This window comes from Lactuca sativa, chromosome 4 (assembly GCF_002870075.4).
Source record: "Lactuca sativa cultivar Salinas chromosome 4, Lsat_Salinas_v11, whole genome shotgun sequence".
In the NCBI taxonomy this organism is placed as follows: Eukaryota; Viridiplantae; Streptophyta; class Magnoliopsida; order Asterales; family Asteraceae; genus Lactuca; species Lactuca sativa.
The window spans coordinates 110,174,247-110,192,362 of NC_056626.2; the positions used below are offsets into that span (position 1 = coordinate 110,174,247).

The 18,116-nt window shown below is 37.7% G+C and overlaps 1 protein-coding gene across 1 annotated transcript; it reads left to right on the forward strand.

Moving 5' to 3' along the window:
• Window positions 1–15,790: 15,790 nt before the first annotated feature.
• On the forward strand, window positions 15,791–16,409 carry LOC111900031 (auxin-responsive protein SAUR15). Its single transcript, XM_023895913.2, has one exon. It carries the CDS (start codon window positions 15,810–15,812, stop codon window positions 16,182–16,184), a length of 375 nt encoding a protein of 124 aa, XP_023751681.1. The 5' UTR covers window positions 15,791–15,809; the 3' UTR covers window positions 16,185–16,409.
• Window positions 16,410–18,116: the final 1,707 nt, after the last annotated feature.

The following is an 18,116-nucleotide window of genomic DNA, read 5'->3' on the forward strand; positions in this document are numbered from 1 at the left end:
CTGAACCCTTGAATAAGCCAGATAATTTCGATGAGCCGAGCACCAGTGGTACGAAAGACATTCCTCAGGAGAATGAAAGTTCGGCAAAAGAAGACGTTCCCTCTACTCCCACAGTTCAAAGTGAAACTCCTACAGTTCAAAATGAACCAGCCAAGGAGAAACCAAAAATGAAGGCTAATATTCATCATCAACCGAAGCAGATGAGGAATAAGAAACGAGAAAGGAACCAAAGATACAGGAAGAATCTCTCAGAAACGAGGCAATTCTGGCAATCTCAAATTGCATACTTCTCACATCAAGATAAGAATCTGAAGTATGAAAAAAATCATGTCGAGAAGCCTGAGAGCCACAACAACCGAAAGCCAAGGTTCGGTTCACAAGAGAATACCAACCGAAAGCAAAGGTTCGGTTCTGAGAATGACTTCAACCGAAAGAAAAGGTTCGGTTCTGAAGTCGAAAGAGATCAAAACTCTAAGGTCAGTCCCTCCAATGATCAAAAGCAAAAGGGTCACTTAGAGTCTCCTGCCAAGAAGTCCTCTCAATCTAAACCCACTTCTTCTAGTTCCACCAATTCATCTCCATCTTGCTCTAAAGTTCATTCTGTTCATTCTCAAAAATCTCATTCGTCGTCTGAACAAAAGGGCAAACAGAAGGTTAATGAATCCACACCAGAGTCTAATCCGAACACACTCAATCCTAATAAAATAAAAGTTTTTACCATTAAAAAGAAAGATGAAACAACACTTATAAAACGAACATATCTAGTTGACATCTCTCTTACTGTTCCTGTTCCCATGAAAAGCTCACGTGGACCCAAGAAACTTTGGGTTCCTAAATCTGCTTAATTTTTGCAGGTTATAAGTGATGAGCAGTTCGACGAAGAATGGTACATCGATAGTGGCTACTCACGTCACATGACAAGGAGGAAAGACGAGCTCAGGGAATACAGATCTCTTGCAAATGGTGGCAATGTCAAGTTTGGAAATAATTCTTTCGGCACCATAAAGGGATACGAGATGATAACAAATGGTGACTTTACTATAAGGAAGGTGGCTTATGTGGAAGGACTCCAACACAACCTCATCAGTGTATCTCAGCTTGTTGGAGGTACAGGTCTCAAAGTCTCATTCGATGATGAAGGTTCTGAAATTATTGAGAAAAAGACAAAGAAATTAATTCTCAAGTCGGAGCGAAAGGGTGAAATGTTTCCTCTAAACCTTAAACCCATCAAAGGAAACCCAGCAATATGCCTGTTATCAAAAGCTCAATCTGACGAAAGCTGGTTGTGGCACCGAAGACTCTCTCGTCTCAACTTTAAAGATATCAACCGACTTGTCACTGGAGGTCATGTTAGGGGTCTTCCATTACTCAAGTTCGATAGAGATCATTTGTGTGCTGCATGCGAAATGGGGAAGCAGAGTCGTCAAAGTCATCCATCTGTAATTAACACAAAAGTTGTTGAACCACTCGAATTACTTCATATCGATCTGTGTGGTCCTTCATCTATCGAAAGCATCGGTGGTAGCAAGTATATTCTTGTTATTGTTGATGACTTTTCACGATTTACATGGGTGTTCTTTTTAAAGATCAAATCTGAAGCGACTCATAAGCTGAAAGTGTTCTTCAAGCAGATCGAAGTACAGCTCAAGAAGGTCGTTCGCAACATCAGGAGCGACAATGGTCTTGAATTCAAGAACAGGGAGTTTGAAGAATTTCTAGCAGAAAAGGGAATAAGTCACAACTTCTCAGCTCCCTACACACCACAATAGAACGGAATTGTCGAAAGACGAAACCGATCTTTGTGTGAAGCTGCTCGAACTATGCTAAGTTTTGCTTCCTTACCTCTTTATTTTTGGGCTGACGCTATTTCTGCTGCTTGTTTTACACAGAACAGGTCCTATCTCAACAAGCGATTCACGCTCACACCTTATGAGATACTCAACAACAGAAAGCCCAATGTGAAATTTTTTCACGTGTTCGGCTCACGTTGCTTCATCTTTAACTCTAAAGAACACCGCAACAAGTTCGATGTCAAGGCCGACGAGGGAATCTTTCTGGGCTATTCACTCACATCCAAAGCATACAGAGTCCTAAACAAGCGTTCGATAAAAATTGAAGAGACATATTATGTGACCTTTGACGATAGCTATATCAAAAAGCTACAGGCCAAAGAAGACACCGCTGGGGAAATCTTTCCTCAAACTGGGCAAGTCACCGTCTCGATCGCTAATTTATACGATAAATTTCTGGAGCTCTTTGATGAACCAGAGAAAGCTTCTCTCTCAGAAGCAGGTGCAGCAGACAACAAGGTCGACCGCATGAAGCAAATTGTCGAAGAAGCTGCCAGGAGACTGAATGAAGGAGGATCGACTACTGATGACCCTCCATCTAACAATGCTTCAGTCGAGGGGGAGCCAAGTTCAAATGTCGAGGGGGAGCCAAGCTCTACAACTGCAACCGAAAGTGCCTCTCCAACCGAAAGTGCTTCTCCAACCGAAAATGATTCTCCAACCGAAGGTGCATCAACGCCTGCAAGTCCAGCATCACAAGAAACCTCTGAACCTCAAGTTTCTCAAAGTTCATCAATCGAGGGGGAGCATGATGATATGACACTTGATTACGATAGCCAATCCGAGCCAGAAGAAATGATCAATGCTGAACTAGACCCTACCTTTGATCCAAACTATCCTCCTCTTACCAAATGGACCAGAGATCATCCTATCTCTCAAGTGGTTGGCGATGTCTCTGAGAAGGTTCTGACCTGATCACAACTGAAGGCTAAACAGACATCCTTATTTTCAAAGGTTGAGTTTTGTATGTTTAACTCATTCGTATCAAAAGTTGAACCGAAGACAGTTAACACTGCCCTCGATCACTCTGATTGGGTTCAAGCAATGCAAGACGAACTGAACGAATTTGAAAGGAACAAAGTCTGGCGCCTCATTCCAACTCCTCCAGATGCTTCGGTTGTTGATCTCAAATGGGTTTTTAGGAACAAAATGAACAAGGAAGGGAATGTTATAAGGAACAAGGCTCGTCTGGTTGTAAAGGGATACTGTCAGGAGGAAGGGATTGATTATGAAGAGACTTTTGCTCCCGTAGCTAGGCTGGAATCTGTAAGAATATTTCTTGCTTATGCTGCCCACAAAAACTTTGAAGTTTTCCAAATGGACGTCAAGTGTGCATTTCTCAATGGAGAACTCGAAGAAACCGTGTATGTGGATCAACCTCCTGGGTTCGTGAACGAAAAATATCCAAACCATTGCTATATTCTGGATAAAGCTGTGTACGGCCTTAAACAAGCTCCGAGAGCCTGGTATGAAACGCTAACTAAATTTTTAAAGATGTCTAAATTCAAACAAGGTTCGGTTGACCCAACCTTCTTTCGCAAAAAGGAAGGTACCCACCTTATGATAGTTCAAATTTATGTCGATGACATCATCTTTGGCTCTACGAATCCCAGCTTAACAGCTGAATTCAGAAAGTTGATGGAGACTAAATTTGAAATGAGCTCAATGGGTCCTATTAACTTTTTCCTTGGTTTAAATATTAGACAGGGACCCGAAGGCATCTTTATCAATCAGGAAGCTTACACGAAGACTCTCCTAGCAAAATTCGGCATGATGGGAGACTCAAAAGTCAAAGTCCCAATGGCATTCGGCACCAAGCTAACTCCATCCCTAGACAAACCGGCTGTCGATATCACGCTCTATCGTCAAATGATAGGCTCATTAATGTATCTTACTGCTAGCAGGCCTGACATCATGTTTTCTGTGTGTTATTGTGCTCGATTTCAGGCGAACCCACGCGAACCTCACATGCTTGCAGTGAAGAACATCTTACGCTATCTCAAGCGAACCACCTCCTTAGGTCTATGGTATCCTTCCAACTCAGGCTTCTTCGTTCAAGCCTATTCTGATGCTGACCTTGGAGGATGTGGACTCGACAGAAAAAGCACAACTGGTGGCTGTCAATTCCTTGATGGGAAGTTGGTCAGCTGGCAATCCAAGAAACAAACGTGTGTGTCGTTGTCTACTGCCGAAGCGGAATACATTGCCGCTGCATCCTGCACATCCCAAGTGATTTGGATCCAGAGTTAACTTCGAGACTATGGACTCAATATGAAGAAGATCCCACTATATTGTGACTCTGAAAGCGCAATTAGGATCTGTCATAACCCAGTGCAACACTCTAAAACCAAACACATAGCGCTGAGGTATCACTTCATCAAAGATCACGTGGAAGATGGAAACGTCGAAGTTCACTTCGTAAGAACCACTGATCAACTGGCTGACGTCTTTACCAAAGCTCTTCCTGAAGCATCATTCAACAGAATATTGCAAGGGCTAGGTATAATGGAATCAGAGTCAGTACCTCATAATATCTATCAACCTCAAATGTAAGAAGCGAATCTAACCGAACGTTCAGGTTCGGTTAAACCATCTGATTCGCTCATCACTACAAAGGTAGTTTTTCTTTGTTGTATATTTCTTGTACAAAATTTGTTTTTCTTGATATTGAAAGTATTTTCCAATTGCTTGTCTAAATCCCTTGGTTTCTCAAAATTTTCCAAAACCGAAACCTACCGAAGGTTCGAGTACGGTTTTTCAAAATTTCGTTGAACCGAAACCAACCGAAGGTTCGGGTTCGGTTTTTCAAAATTTTGTTGAACCGAAACCAACCGAAGGTTCGGGTTCGGTTTTTCAAAATTTTGTTGAACCGAAACCAACCGAACGCTTGGGTTCGGTTTTTCAAAATTTTGTTGAACCGAAACCAACCGAACGCTCGGGTTCGGTTTTTCAAAATTTTCTGGAATCGAAACCAACCGAACGCTCGGGTTCGGTTTTTCAAATTTTTTCAAAGTTTTTTTAAACTCATTTTTTTTTACTTATTTTAATTTTTTTATATAAATCTCAAAAACTCCAAAAATATATATTTTTTTTATTGTGTGTTCGTTCGTTAATGGGGATATAAATGTTGAATTAATTAAGTGTCCCTAGAAGCATGCTGCTGTATGTGTCCCAAGCCTCATAAGATTTTGAATAATAGCCTTCATGACCTGGTATACACAAACCTTGTCTTCCCAATAAGGCTAACACATTTATTCTAATCGTGAGCTACCTCACTCTCTTCTCACATGAGTTAAGAGTTTTTCTGCTTGGTCCTTCTTTTCGCAGCAGAGGTACTTTATCTTCTTACACCATCTCCATTACACTTCTCCATTACATTCGTTTCATCAACGTAACCCTTGAGACTCTCAGAAATTACCACTGAGCTTTATGGTTACACAACATCTGTGTTTATGATCTTAGTTTCGTGCCACTACAAGCTGAGTGAAACCCTAAATTCAACACCAAATATGAATTGACGGGGATCAATTAATTTGCTCAAGTTTTCACCAAAGAATTGACGGATGTACCTTCATGAAATCTCAAATTTTATTTTGTGTGATTCCTATGAAATTGTTAAACACCATAACATTTCTTCCCTCGGGATCCAGTTTTTAATTTTTTTGATGTCTGAGATTTTATATTTTTCCAACCCATTTTAAAATAAATTCCTACCTACTTGTTCAACAGACCACACTGGTCTCACAAGTACTTTGATCCTTTCTTTCTTATTTCAAGATTAGAATTGTTGCATCAAAGCGAAAGCCACCCCAATGTAGCCTAATTAAAATAAGCCTTTCAACATTTCTTAAAAAGTGTTTGATCGTAATTCAACGGGAATCCACATTAACACTTTAAGGTCTCTCTTGACCTTGAAGGAAGAGATTCGTGCCCGGGATCATTAGTTTCGTGTCATTATTGACATCACAGTTAATCCTAAAAAGAATTGCTTTATTTCTTTTATTTTTACACTCTTTGCACGAAAATCTTTGATTTTCCAAAACTCCGTTACTCATTTTTACATGCTGTATTATTACTTTGGTGGTTAATTATGAAGCTGTGGTCAAAAATAATCCACGTGGGTATTTAATTCAAAAGATGCCATTTAAAAAGATAAGACGAAAGGTGGCTGACTCGGCGGGAGTTAAACGGATTAAAATTCAAACGACGGTAAAAAGGGGGCGCGTGTGAATTTGAAACGCCCATACTTTTACTGACATTATGGACGCGTGTGCGAAATCCAAGCGACATCCCTCTGACATTTAAAGGCGCGTGAGGATTTGAAACGGTTTTCTTCTGAAACGGCGCTTGTTGGGTAGCGTGATCCTAGGAATCTGACACTCTCTCTCCTACGTGATCATCACATAGAAGATTTGAAACGATTTTTCTCTCTCCAATCCCTCACTATAAAAGGCAGTCTACAATCTCATTTACCTTTTTACTGCTTCCGGATTTTCTAGAGAGCAAAAACTCCCAAAAGCTTTACTGTTCATCTTCTTCTTCTCCTACATTCAACAATGGCGGAATCATCCTCAGTCCATGCTACCTCACAAATCCTTCCTATTCGTCCGCAACAATGCCTGGTGATCGATCTCAACCCTCTGGCGTACGACTCCTACATGTCGCCGATCATCGAGTGCCTGAAGTACTCCCAAATCGCTACCGCTCTCTCCAGGATCGCGTCTGTGCCCATGGTGGCCCTCTCGCAGGTTTATGCGACTGCCTATTACGACAAAGCAGTCGAGCGGGTGTTCTTCGAGATTGCTGAACACAAGACCTCTGTTTCTCGACAACGTTTCTGCACAATGCTAGGGTTGGCTGTTGACCCATCGAGAATAAATCCGGAGACGATTCCGGTTGGGTATCTGTACAACATGTTTTACAATATGGGGTACACAGAGGTTCTCACCTCCGTCGCAAAATTCAAGAAGTCCTGCTTGCCGCCTCAGTGGAACGGCATGTTCACAGTCCTCTTCAAGGGCTTGTCAGAACGGAGCTCAGGGTCCGACGGTGCTAGTCGACTTTTCTTGTCGATCATGTATGCTGTCTACAACGGGGTCAACTTGGATTTTGGGTTGGTCCTCTGGCAACAGCTCATCCAGAGCCTTTCTTCATCATCACGACACTCTGAGGTGTCACTGGCCCGGTTCTGGATTTTCATCACAAAGTGGGCGATGGACAAGTTCGACATTCCCACTCCTGCAGGTGCATCGATGTCTTCAATCGGTACGTTTCACACAAAGAAGATCATCGTCTCGGATGCATCTAAATTCTCCTTTATTGGCTCTATTCCGGAGACAATGTATGGCGCTGTTCCATCTGACAGCAGACTCATCTGGACAATCAAGGAATTCAGGGCAACTGGTCCTAGGGAACTTACACCGGAAATGCTCAGGTCCATCCACGATGCTGACAAACCGGTGAACAGGGGCAAAAAGGCGGACAAAGGGAAGCAAGCGACCAAAGCTCCTAAGGGTCCTTCTCCCAAGAAGAGGAAACAGCCTAAAGCTGCACACTCCCCACGACCGAAGAGGAGGAAGACTCAACCGAAGCGAAAGCTTGTTATTCCCTCTTCTTCGAGTGAATCAGAAAACAAGAGTTCGGGTTCGGACGGCTCTCAAGGAGGCGAAACTCCTCAACGAGGCAACACACCACCTCGATCACCTACCCAGAGATGGAACTTCATAATTCACCAGTTCCTTCTCCTCCTCAAACCATTCCTACTTCCATTCCAACCATAACCCCCACTACCACTATTCCTCCAACCTCTTTCCCTATACCACCACCCATTTTCACAACTGCAACCGAAACACCACCAGTAACCGAAACTCCACCCGTCACCCAACCACCTCAAACCGAAACCCAGTATACAACCGAACCTACCTCCACTCAACCACCACCCGAAACTAACCCCACACCTACTCAACCTGAACCGACCAAAACAACCACACCCCCAGCTTCACCACCTCCACAATCTCCAGACAATGCCTCTGATGGAGATAACCCGTTTCTTGGCGGTGATAACATGAACTTCGATTCGGTCTACTATAGTCCGTTTCAGGTTCAAAGTGATGAAGAGGATGATGCTCCAGTGACAAAGAAGCATCTTAAGGAGCTTAACGAGAAGGTTGACCTACTTCTCGCCTCATCTTCCAACCAACAGTCATCTCTATCTGAAGCTGCACTTCAGAAGATTGTTGATGCCTTCTCCAGGGCTCAGCATGATTCGGTAGCCTCAGCAACTGCCGCCATCGAAGCCTCAACCAAAGCCTGTGAGGCAGCGACCGAAAAAGTCGATAAACTATTCTCCGACGCTTCTATCCTGTTGAAGTCCTTACAGGAAAGCGCCGACGCCACAAAGACAACTTTGGAACCGATTGTTCAGCAATTGGCAAAGTTTGTTTCTACGGAGTTGACCTCGTTCGCTACACTTCGCCAATCCCTAAGCGACGACAACTCGACCCTTCGTGCCTCCATCGACGAGCGCCTCGCTAAGCTTCAGGAGGATCTCGCAGCTGAAAATTCATTGATGGACGTTCTGGCGAGCAAAACAACCGCCCTCAAGATCAAGAGCACACAACTTTTAAACTCACAACAACAACTTGAAGCTCTTCGATCCGAAAGGGAAGTCATCAAGACATGTGTTTCGGATGTAAACGCTGCCTTATCAAACATCCTAGAAGCACACGATCCTATTCTCAACCATTCAGTGAGGCGAACCCTTGCTGAAAAGCTTTCTCCTGCCATGGACCTTCTCAGCAAAATAGAAGGCTTACCGAGTTTCGTGTCCATTCCGAAACAAGGGGGAGAAGAGAAGAAGACCGGATCGAAACCACCTCCTTCCTCGAAAGCTACTCACACAACCGAACCACCTCCGACTGGTCAAGCTTCGGGTTCGGGTGTGAAGGACAAAGGGAAAAACATAGCTGAGGAAGAAGATGAAGATGAAGATGATGAAACCATTGCTGACATGTTGAAACGAAAGAACAGTCGCAATGTGGATGATGATGTTAATCGTGTGGCGCGAGAGGCTGAAGAAGCCGAACGCAAGCAGAAGGAAGCCCACGATCTCCTTGAGAGCAGGAAGACTCTCTTCCCTGCCTGGACTCGGGAGCGCTTGATTAAAGAGGCCATAGATACTCCCAGCATCTTATGGCTCGAGCCGGTGATCTCGTTCGACTGCTACAACTCTGTCGACTCGCAGTTCGACATGTCGCTGACTCGAAAGGCGTTCATCTTCCACGCCTTCTCAAATATCTTTGAAGTCCCTCATCCAGATGCTGAACTTGATAGGGAGCTCATCGACTTCTATCTGAAGGCTGCTCGTCCTCAGTATCTAACTTGGAGCGCCCAGAAGATAGTGAATGTTCAGGTACTGAAGCCTTACACCGAAGGTAGATTCATAAACGTTCGGTTCAAGGTGATTCGAGGATCTGCAAAAACTGCACATCATATCTCCCTGGCAGATCTACCGAACTTAAATCCTCATGATTGGATTGTCTTGCATAATATCCTTTTGACTAATGAAGCCGAATATGGTCCCATTATAGACCATATCAAAAGAATGTTAGTCTGCTACATCATGGAGGTTGCCCTAACGGATCAGGAGGTTGCCATAGTCTTCAAGAAGAAACCAAAGATAGCTCATGTGGGATCGGCCAGTGATCTTAACCAAATGCAAATGGGCAGGATCGACCCGAGACGCAACTCGGTTATGTTCACTAGAGCAGAAGGACAGAAATGTCTCTTTGCTTTAGCTGACAAACATCTTTACACCACTGCTTGTCTGGAGCATGTGTTATCAATCATCAAAAGGTGTAAAGAGAATTCAGCGGATGATGTAAAGTACTTCAACGACATGATCCAATGGTACATCAGGTTTAGACAGACAATACTCTCGCTCACCAAATGTCTGTTTAACACCGTGAAGAAGAAGGTACCCGCCTCCGCTGCTGGCCCAAGTAACAAGTGAAGATCTCGCTCCAATTGACGCAAAGGGGGAGATTGTTGGGCTGAAGATTATTTTGAAGATTGCGTCATTTGGGCTCGGCTGTTTAATTATTTAGTTTGTATTTCGGTTTGGGCCTGTCCAACCGAGAGCCCTTTTTGTTTATTATATAAGTATATGCTTGCATGCATATTAGGTTAATGATTAAAACGATTGATCAGAGCATAACGATAGTATTTACAGATTTCTTTAATCGTTCTTGTAACCTACCAATCCTCTACAGTTGATGTTCTTAATCGAGCTCTTCTGAGGATTTTATTTTAATCATTCGACACGTTTGATTCACTTTTGCCTTGTTCTTATTTTCATGTTCTTACTGTTTTATAATTAATTACCTGTTTAAGATCTAATCGATCTTCAAAGATTAAAGTTTTAATCTCATCACATATCTTTATCTTACAAATATCTTAATGGATAAGTTCTCAGACTTTATCCATTTGAATGCATACCAAGGGCATGAAATCATAACCTAAGTCCAAAAAGTCACCTAATGCTCCATAACTCATGCATGGATGGATGAGCATGACCAAGCTCTCATTTTTATGACTTAAAAACCCTAAAAAAATGTTTGGAAATGACACTGCAATGGTCTAGAGTAGCTCTTACTCATATTCACCATGGTTATGGGGACAAAAAGCATGAAATATTAAGCACAACTAGATCTATCATTAAAACACATCAAGGTGGGGACTTTATACCTCATGGAAATGGTTGAGTGGATGAATCTTCTGGATCTATACTGATTTGAGCTCTCAAGTGGTTCCATAATCTTCTTCTTCATTCACAGGTGAACACAAAACACACTCAAGGCTCAACACTCTCAAAAGGGGGATTAAGGTTTTAAAGTGTCTGTTTGGGAGGATGGAGGTTGAGGATGGAAGGGCATCAAGGGAGTTAGAGTTTTTAAATTGGGCTTAAACCCCCAAGATTAGGGTTTTGTTCAGAACATTTATATGTGAATATGGTGCAACCCTTTGCATATGTTCTTATAAATATCAAGAACTATTTCACAATAGTCTTACATCACATAATAATGAAAAAGTATGTATTTTTAGAGACATTTTAATTATTTTATGAATCAACTTGAATATCCAAAAGTCATTGGTTGTTCAATGTATTCCATGACTAACACAATGCCTTATATTGCCTTTTGTTGTAGGAAAATAATGTAGGTTCACTAACAACCTTAGTACTCTTCATTCATTACTAGAAAGAAATAAGATGGATGCTTTGATACATTAAGAAAACCAAGGGTTTTAATTTGTCATATGTAGGATTTCCATATGTCATATAAGGATATTCAGATGCTAGTTAGATTACCAACATTGAGGACCAATCATTTACTAGTGGTTGGGTATTTCTGCTTGGAGGAGGAGAAATCATGTGGTCCTCAAAGAAGTAATCTTTCATGTCAAATATGGAATATAAATTTCTAGCACTTGTTGTTGATAAGGAAGCATAATGGATAAGAAATTTGATTTATGAGATTCCATTATGGCCATATTCTATTTCATCCATTTATATACACTTTGATAGTGTTGCTACCATATCAAAATCATATAACCATGTGTATAATGGAAAGTTACGACATTTGGATGTTCGACGCAACATTGTATGTGAGCTTATTGCTGAAAAGATAATTTATATTGAGGTTTTTCGATCTCAACAAAATACGGTTGATCAATTGACTAAAGGGTTATCTAGGGACTTTGTAAATAAGTCAAAAATAAGAATGGGTTTAAAGCTTGTTTGATATCTTTGATGGTAAGATACACAATTCCTTTCTAATGCAATATTAAAAGTTGAATTTACTGTGAAGAGCTTGCTTTTGGGGATTGCCACATTTGTTTGCATTATTCCAAGATATTGTGCTTAGAACTACATATTAAAGTTAAGTTGAACACTTTCTTAATAGTTATTTTGGAAAAGGGCATGTGCATGTTCATGAATCAAAAGGACTACCTACATGTTATGAATTTTTTCTGCTTCAAGAAACTTAGGTTTGGCTTTTATGCACTCGTGAATGGATAGGACACATAACTTGTAAAAGTGCCAAGTATGAACATTATAATTTTGTACAACTTATGTGTATAATTGTTCAATTACTCAAATGAGTTGATGAGTTCGATCATTTGGACACCCAGATTCTCGAGTATGTGAAATGTGTATTATATAATATGATATTTCAATCTTCAATATATTTTCATTTATGCGTGATTTTGGATTAATGTTTATTATTTAAGTTCATCAAAGACTACACTAAAATGGGGGGAGCAATGTTGGTGATTTTAGTTCCATCAATCTTTTTAGTATAGTCGAAATTAACTCGAGAGAGATTAAGTTGAACTTTTATTATAACATGATATTAGAGGTATGAAGTGTGCACCCAAATAAGCTAATGTGAACTTAAGAACAGAAGAGTGAGGGCCTTGGTTCGAATCTCGCCCCTCTTATTTTGTCACCCCAAATTGCATATTTTTTTAGATAAAGAAAACGTGATGATTTGACATGTCACGTCAACAATCAGTGTTATGTCTTATTCTAACCCAGATAGGCGTGCAACATGGTACATGTTACGACTTAATCTCAAAAAGTGATAATGAAAAAACTTGACAAATTTCAGACATTAATAAACATAAATTTCAATTTATGGAAAACTGCTAAAATCTATCAAATTTAAGGGTTTTTAACATTTCAATGAAAATAGAGATAATCAATTATTATTTTATTAAAACTTAAAAGTGATCTTGATTGTAATATATTTAAGCTAATGGTTTTTTTTTCCAATAAGATTAATATAATTTGATGTGACAAAGAAAAAAAACAACAAATAAGATCGATGAATATGAATGCTCCAACAAACTTTTAACATTTTTATTTACTGTTTTAAGTATTTTTTATGATTAAATCATTATATTTTTAAAGTAATATTTTTTAATATTATACTATTATTATTTTTTGGTATGATTAAAACACATTGGACTTTTCTCATATTCATTTTAATTTTAATAAAAATATAAATTGAGCATATTAATATCCCCAATATTTGCATTTTTGTTAACTTTAGACTGTTAAATAATTTGATAAATGTACCATAAATAGCTATATTAATAATACTAGTAGATATTGTATTATTATATTTTTTTTTTAAACAACCAAATATTATAAAACACCCAACCTAAAAGCAAGAAGTTAAAAGGAGAGGAGCAAGAAATAACATATTACATAATACAACTAAAGTGATTAAAAAGAAAATGAAAATGGGGAAGAAATCCATTCTTCTCAAGTGCATATCGCCTCATTACTCCTGCATTTCAGCCATAAGAACACCTGTGACTTGATGATCTTGATCAATCTAGAAGGGGTAATAAAATCATCCTGAAATAGTCGATTGTTCCGAGCCTTCCACAGATTACAAATTAACCTATAACATATGGAAATGAATATCTCTCTCTTTTTGGGACATCTACCCCACGACGCAGCAAACATGATAAGATCCTCTATATTGTGTATCTATGTTTGATTAATACCACACCATCTCCATATCGCCTCTTTAACTGAAACTACATAGGGACACTCCACTAAAATGTGATTGCCACATTCCAAACCACCAATACATGCACTACAACTACAAGAATCCACATTAACACCTCTGTGAGAAAGAGCCACTTCAGAAGGGATCCTTCCCATCGCAACCCTCCAAATGAAGCTTGTGACTTTGATGGGGATAATTTTGCTCCATATTATCTGAGATTGACCAGTGTTATTAGCAACCTTTCGTTCTATCTTTTTCCTCAATAGTTACACCTTATATTTACCATCTAGTGCTAGTATACACATTACATGATCTTGACCTGGTTGGGGCCTGACAGTGGCAACTGTATCTTATAAGCATTGTAATTCATGAGACAAACCAACAACAACTGGACAAGACTTTCATTTCCAAAAGTTTCCACACTCATTTTTTTCTCTCAGCAACCACACATGACTTCTTTTTTTCTAAATCATACAAACCAGGAAATGCCATTTTGAGCTTTACTGTACCAATCCAATTGTCATGCCAAAATTGAGTGTCGTCCCCATTCTTAACTATTTGACTGAAAATTTCATTGACGCTAAAACCCATCAATTCAATATCCTTCTTGACTCCGGCAATATTATTCCAAACACCAATAATTTTTTTCTTTGCTAAGTATTCTATCGGTTTGTTTTTCAGATTATGTAACTCAATGATGGATCTAGCCCATAGTGTGACCACTTAACTAATAGGGCTACATTAAGAGCACGAATTGATCCTACCCCATTCTTAACTATTTGACTGAAAATTTCATTGACGCTAAAACTCATCAGTTCAATATCCTTCTTGACTCCGACGATATTATTCCAAACACCAATAATTTTTTTCTTTGCTAAGTATTCTATCGGTTTGTTTTTCAGATTATGTAACCCAATGATGGATCTAGCCCATAGTGTGACCACTTAACTAATAGGGCTACATTAAGAGCACGAATTGATCCTACCCCATTCTTAACTATTTGACTAAAAATTTCATTGATGCTAAAACCCATCAATTCAATATCCTTCTTGACTCCGGCAATATTATTCCAAACACCAATAATTTTTTTCTTTGCTAAGTATTCTATCGGTTTGTTTTTCAGATTATGTAACCCAATGATGGATCTAGCCCATAGTGTGACCACTTAACTAATAGGGCTACATTAAGAGCACGAATTGATCCTACCCCCAATCCACCAAGTTCCTTAGGTGCAACAACTTTCCCCCATGAAGCCCAAGTTCCGAATTGTATTATTATTCATTTCAAATAAATAGACGTAGAATCTTCAATTAGCAAATACATAAATTAGAAGACTCATAAAAGATTGCATATAAGTTAACGGAGCGCATTACCTTTAGTTTCAAATTATTAAGCACATATTTAACTGAATCTCCATATATTTCCTCCACCAATAACATCATAAGCAACAACAACGATAACAACAAGAAGAAAAACAAGATAATTGTGATGCAAAATGGAAAAGTGGGTCCAACGAATAAGTTTATCAAATATAAAAGTTAAAAAAAAAAAAAAAAAAAAAAAAAAAAAAAAAAAAAAAAACTTGTCAATTACCGATAAACCAAAGTTGAAAACGAGATAATTAAAAAAAACATATGAAGTCCTTTTTTAAAATAAAAAGAACGTGTATAAAGAGAAAAATCCAAAAATATAAAATCTTTTACTAACGCTAAAAAGTATTAATACGACCCATTCGCCGACCTAAAGCCAAAAAAGTGAAGAATTATAGTAGTACTTATCTTTTGATAAATGTATTAAATATTGTCATTTTATACATATTGTTAAGAACACGATTAGACCTATGTTTAGATTCTATAAAGACAAAACATTACAACTGGCAACGAATATACCCTGATAAAATAATGCCATATTATCGAGTTAAATCAAAATTGGTGTAAAAGTGTAAAACATTCAAAAAATAAATTACAGAAAAGTTGGTATATTATTTGGTACATATAATGATATATCTCAATGATACTGTTACGTCTTACACTCTATTAAAATTGAGACAAAGTACAAGAAAAACCAAACCTATTTATAATCGTATTAATTTGGTTACTTAATTATTTTAATCATTATAAAAATCAATTAAGTAGCTAAATCTTTATAAAAGTTCGCCGAAGTCAAACGTGAGCACTACTAATTCATCGAGGAATTAAAGAAACACACACATACACATATAAAACTATAAGCTGCAGGCAACAATCGTAAGCTATATGTTAAGGTTTATTTTATTCAACTGGTATAGAAATTGTCAAACCAATTCGATTTAAATGTCGAAATTAAGCTTTCTCCTCCAACCCCATTTCTCATAAACTTCTACTTCTCTCCCAACACAATGTTGGGCAAGAAGATTGTTTCCATCAAAAAATTAGCCAAAAAGGTCAAGGTTAAACGCAACCCGAATATAGAGCCATCACACCATGACTACTTGCTAAAGACATATGAAGAAGACGAAGGTTGCAACGAACCCAAACCAGGTTTTTTTGCGATTTATGTAGGTAATCATGAGCCACGAAGATTTGTTGTTCCCACTGAATACCTTTCACATCCGTTGTTTAAAATGTTGCTAGAGAAAGCTTATGATGATGAAGAATGGAATAACCGGTTGGTGGTTCCATGCAGTGTCATGGCTTTCCAAGAAGTGGTTAATGCGGTTGAATGTTCCAATGGGATGTTTGATCTTGGTCATCTCGTTGAAGAGCTCATTTAGATACGACCTATGAGTAATAGATATGTGCACAGTTTCAAGCTGGTTTTGTCAAACATATCTTTAGTTTAGTGTTAATTAGTAAGCAGCTCCCATATGATTCACTTTTCATGGTTTAGTTATATCTAAAGATGTAAGATTCGATTCATATACAGGTGAGCTGTATTTTGCTAAATCTCATTAGTTTTTGCTTCTTAGTTTCGATGGTCTTCTTCAATATAACTGTTTTTATTATGGATTTATGTTTTTCAAGGTTTGTTGAAAACCATGTTTCAGTTCTCATAGTTTTTTAGATTATTAATTTTTTTTATTAATGTCTCGCATTTCTATCGTAGTGAATTAAGATGATCCCAACAAAAGAAATTTGAGTTTAAATCATGCTAATTTGAATATTTTAATTTGATAGGCATGCCTTAAGTAATTTTGAAAAATCTATGAAATCAAAATTAAAGCCTCTGAGTGCATGGTTATATCCACAAATTGGTAGGTATTTTGGTTGTAGTGATTTGGTAAAAAATATGGGAGATACGGTGGATAACTTATTGACCCATATTCAAATTTTGGTACTATTTAACCCTTATGGACATGAATGTTCGCTTTCAGTGACTCTTGAACATGATGCATAGCCTCATTTTTCTAGTTGGAGATTAGTTGGTGCGTAAAACTGATCCAAAAACCCTTCTTAGGAAAGTTACCTTTCCAAGAAAAGTAAAAAATAAAAAATGAAGACATATTTACATATATGTTATCGATTTAAGAAAATAAACCATATTGTTAACAAACAAAAAGAACTACATTATGCAAATTTACAAAAACATGTAACAGATTTATCTCTCGTAGAAGTCGGCCTAATACAGCAACTAACTCGAAATTAATGGTTGGATTGATGTTTTCAATGTTTTCAACATCTTTTAATAAAATCGGTCAACCCCAGTAACTTGATTAGTTAAATATGTATAGTTGAATTTGAAATTTATAATATAATTAGGATTAGGATTTGCACCATTGTGCGTTGCAACAGGGAACTTATGTTTGTTTGGAAAATAAGTCCAGCATGTATGCAAACTTTTTTTCTTCTTTTTTTTAATTGGGCTAAATATGTAAAATCCATCTGTCTCTTCTATATAATAAAAAAAAATTAAAAAAAAAAAGTCTAAATTTTATCGTTTGTCAATTTTTCAAAATTTTAATTTTTTTTTCACAAAGACCCTAAAAGTTATGTGTGTAATATAATTCCTGCTAAATTAATTATTAATGATATTGATTTTAAATTTATTTGAATTGATTTAATTTTAAATTGATTAGATTAAGCATAGCATCCGTAAAATCATCAACCAAATTACAAAAATCCCGGAATTAAATCATCTCCAAAATTGCATGTTGTTTTCGTTTTGCATATCTTCATTATAAACCTTTCTGTATATTTACTTTTTTTTTATTGTTGTTTTCAATGTATTTTTCTAAAATAAACTCATTGTTTATATAATGGGTGATTTGGATTTCCAATAGAATGAATAAGAAATAAATATTGAATTATGAGAAATTAAATTACCTCCTACCTTTTATGTCTATAATTATTCCTACTCACTAAAATTATGACAAATCATCATTCAATTTAATTGTATTTGATATATTCCTAATATAACCTTAATGAGTTAGTTAAAAAAATATGGAATGATGACACTTGTCATAATTTTATTGGGTAGGAACATTTGTAGGCATAAAAAGTAAGAAGCAGTTTAATTTCTCTTGAATTATTCTTATAATAATGAAAAAAATTAAGGATAAAATCTGTAAAATTTTAATAAAATTAATCTGATTTCACAACATAATATGACATCAAATTTCAAATTCCAATTTTGGGAAAACCGCCAACTAAATGGAATTTTTATTTTCCATCTACCTCTTCTAATAAAAGAGTCTAAATTTTATCGT

Bases quoted from the DNA above. Each gene is read 5' to 3' on its own strand.
- LOC111900031 (XM_023895913.2), top strand. From the start codon at position 15,810: ATGTTGGGCAAGAAGATTGTTTCCATCAAAAAATTAGCCAAAAAGGTC.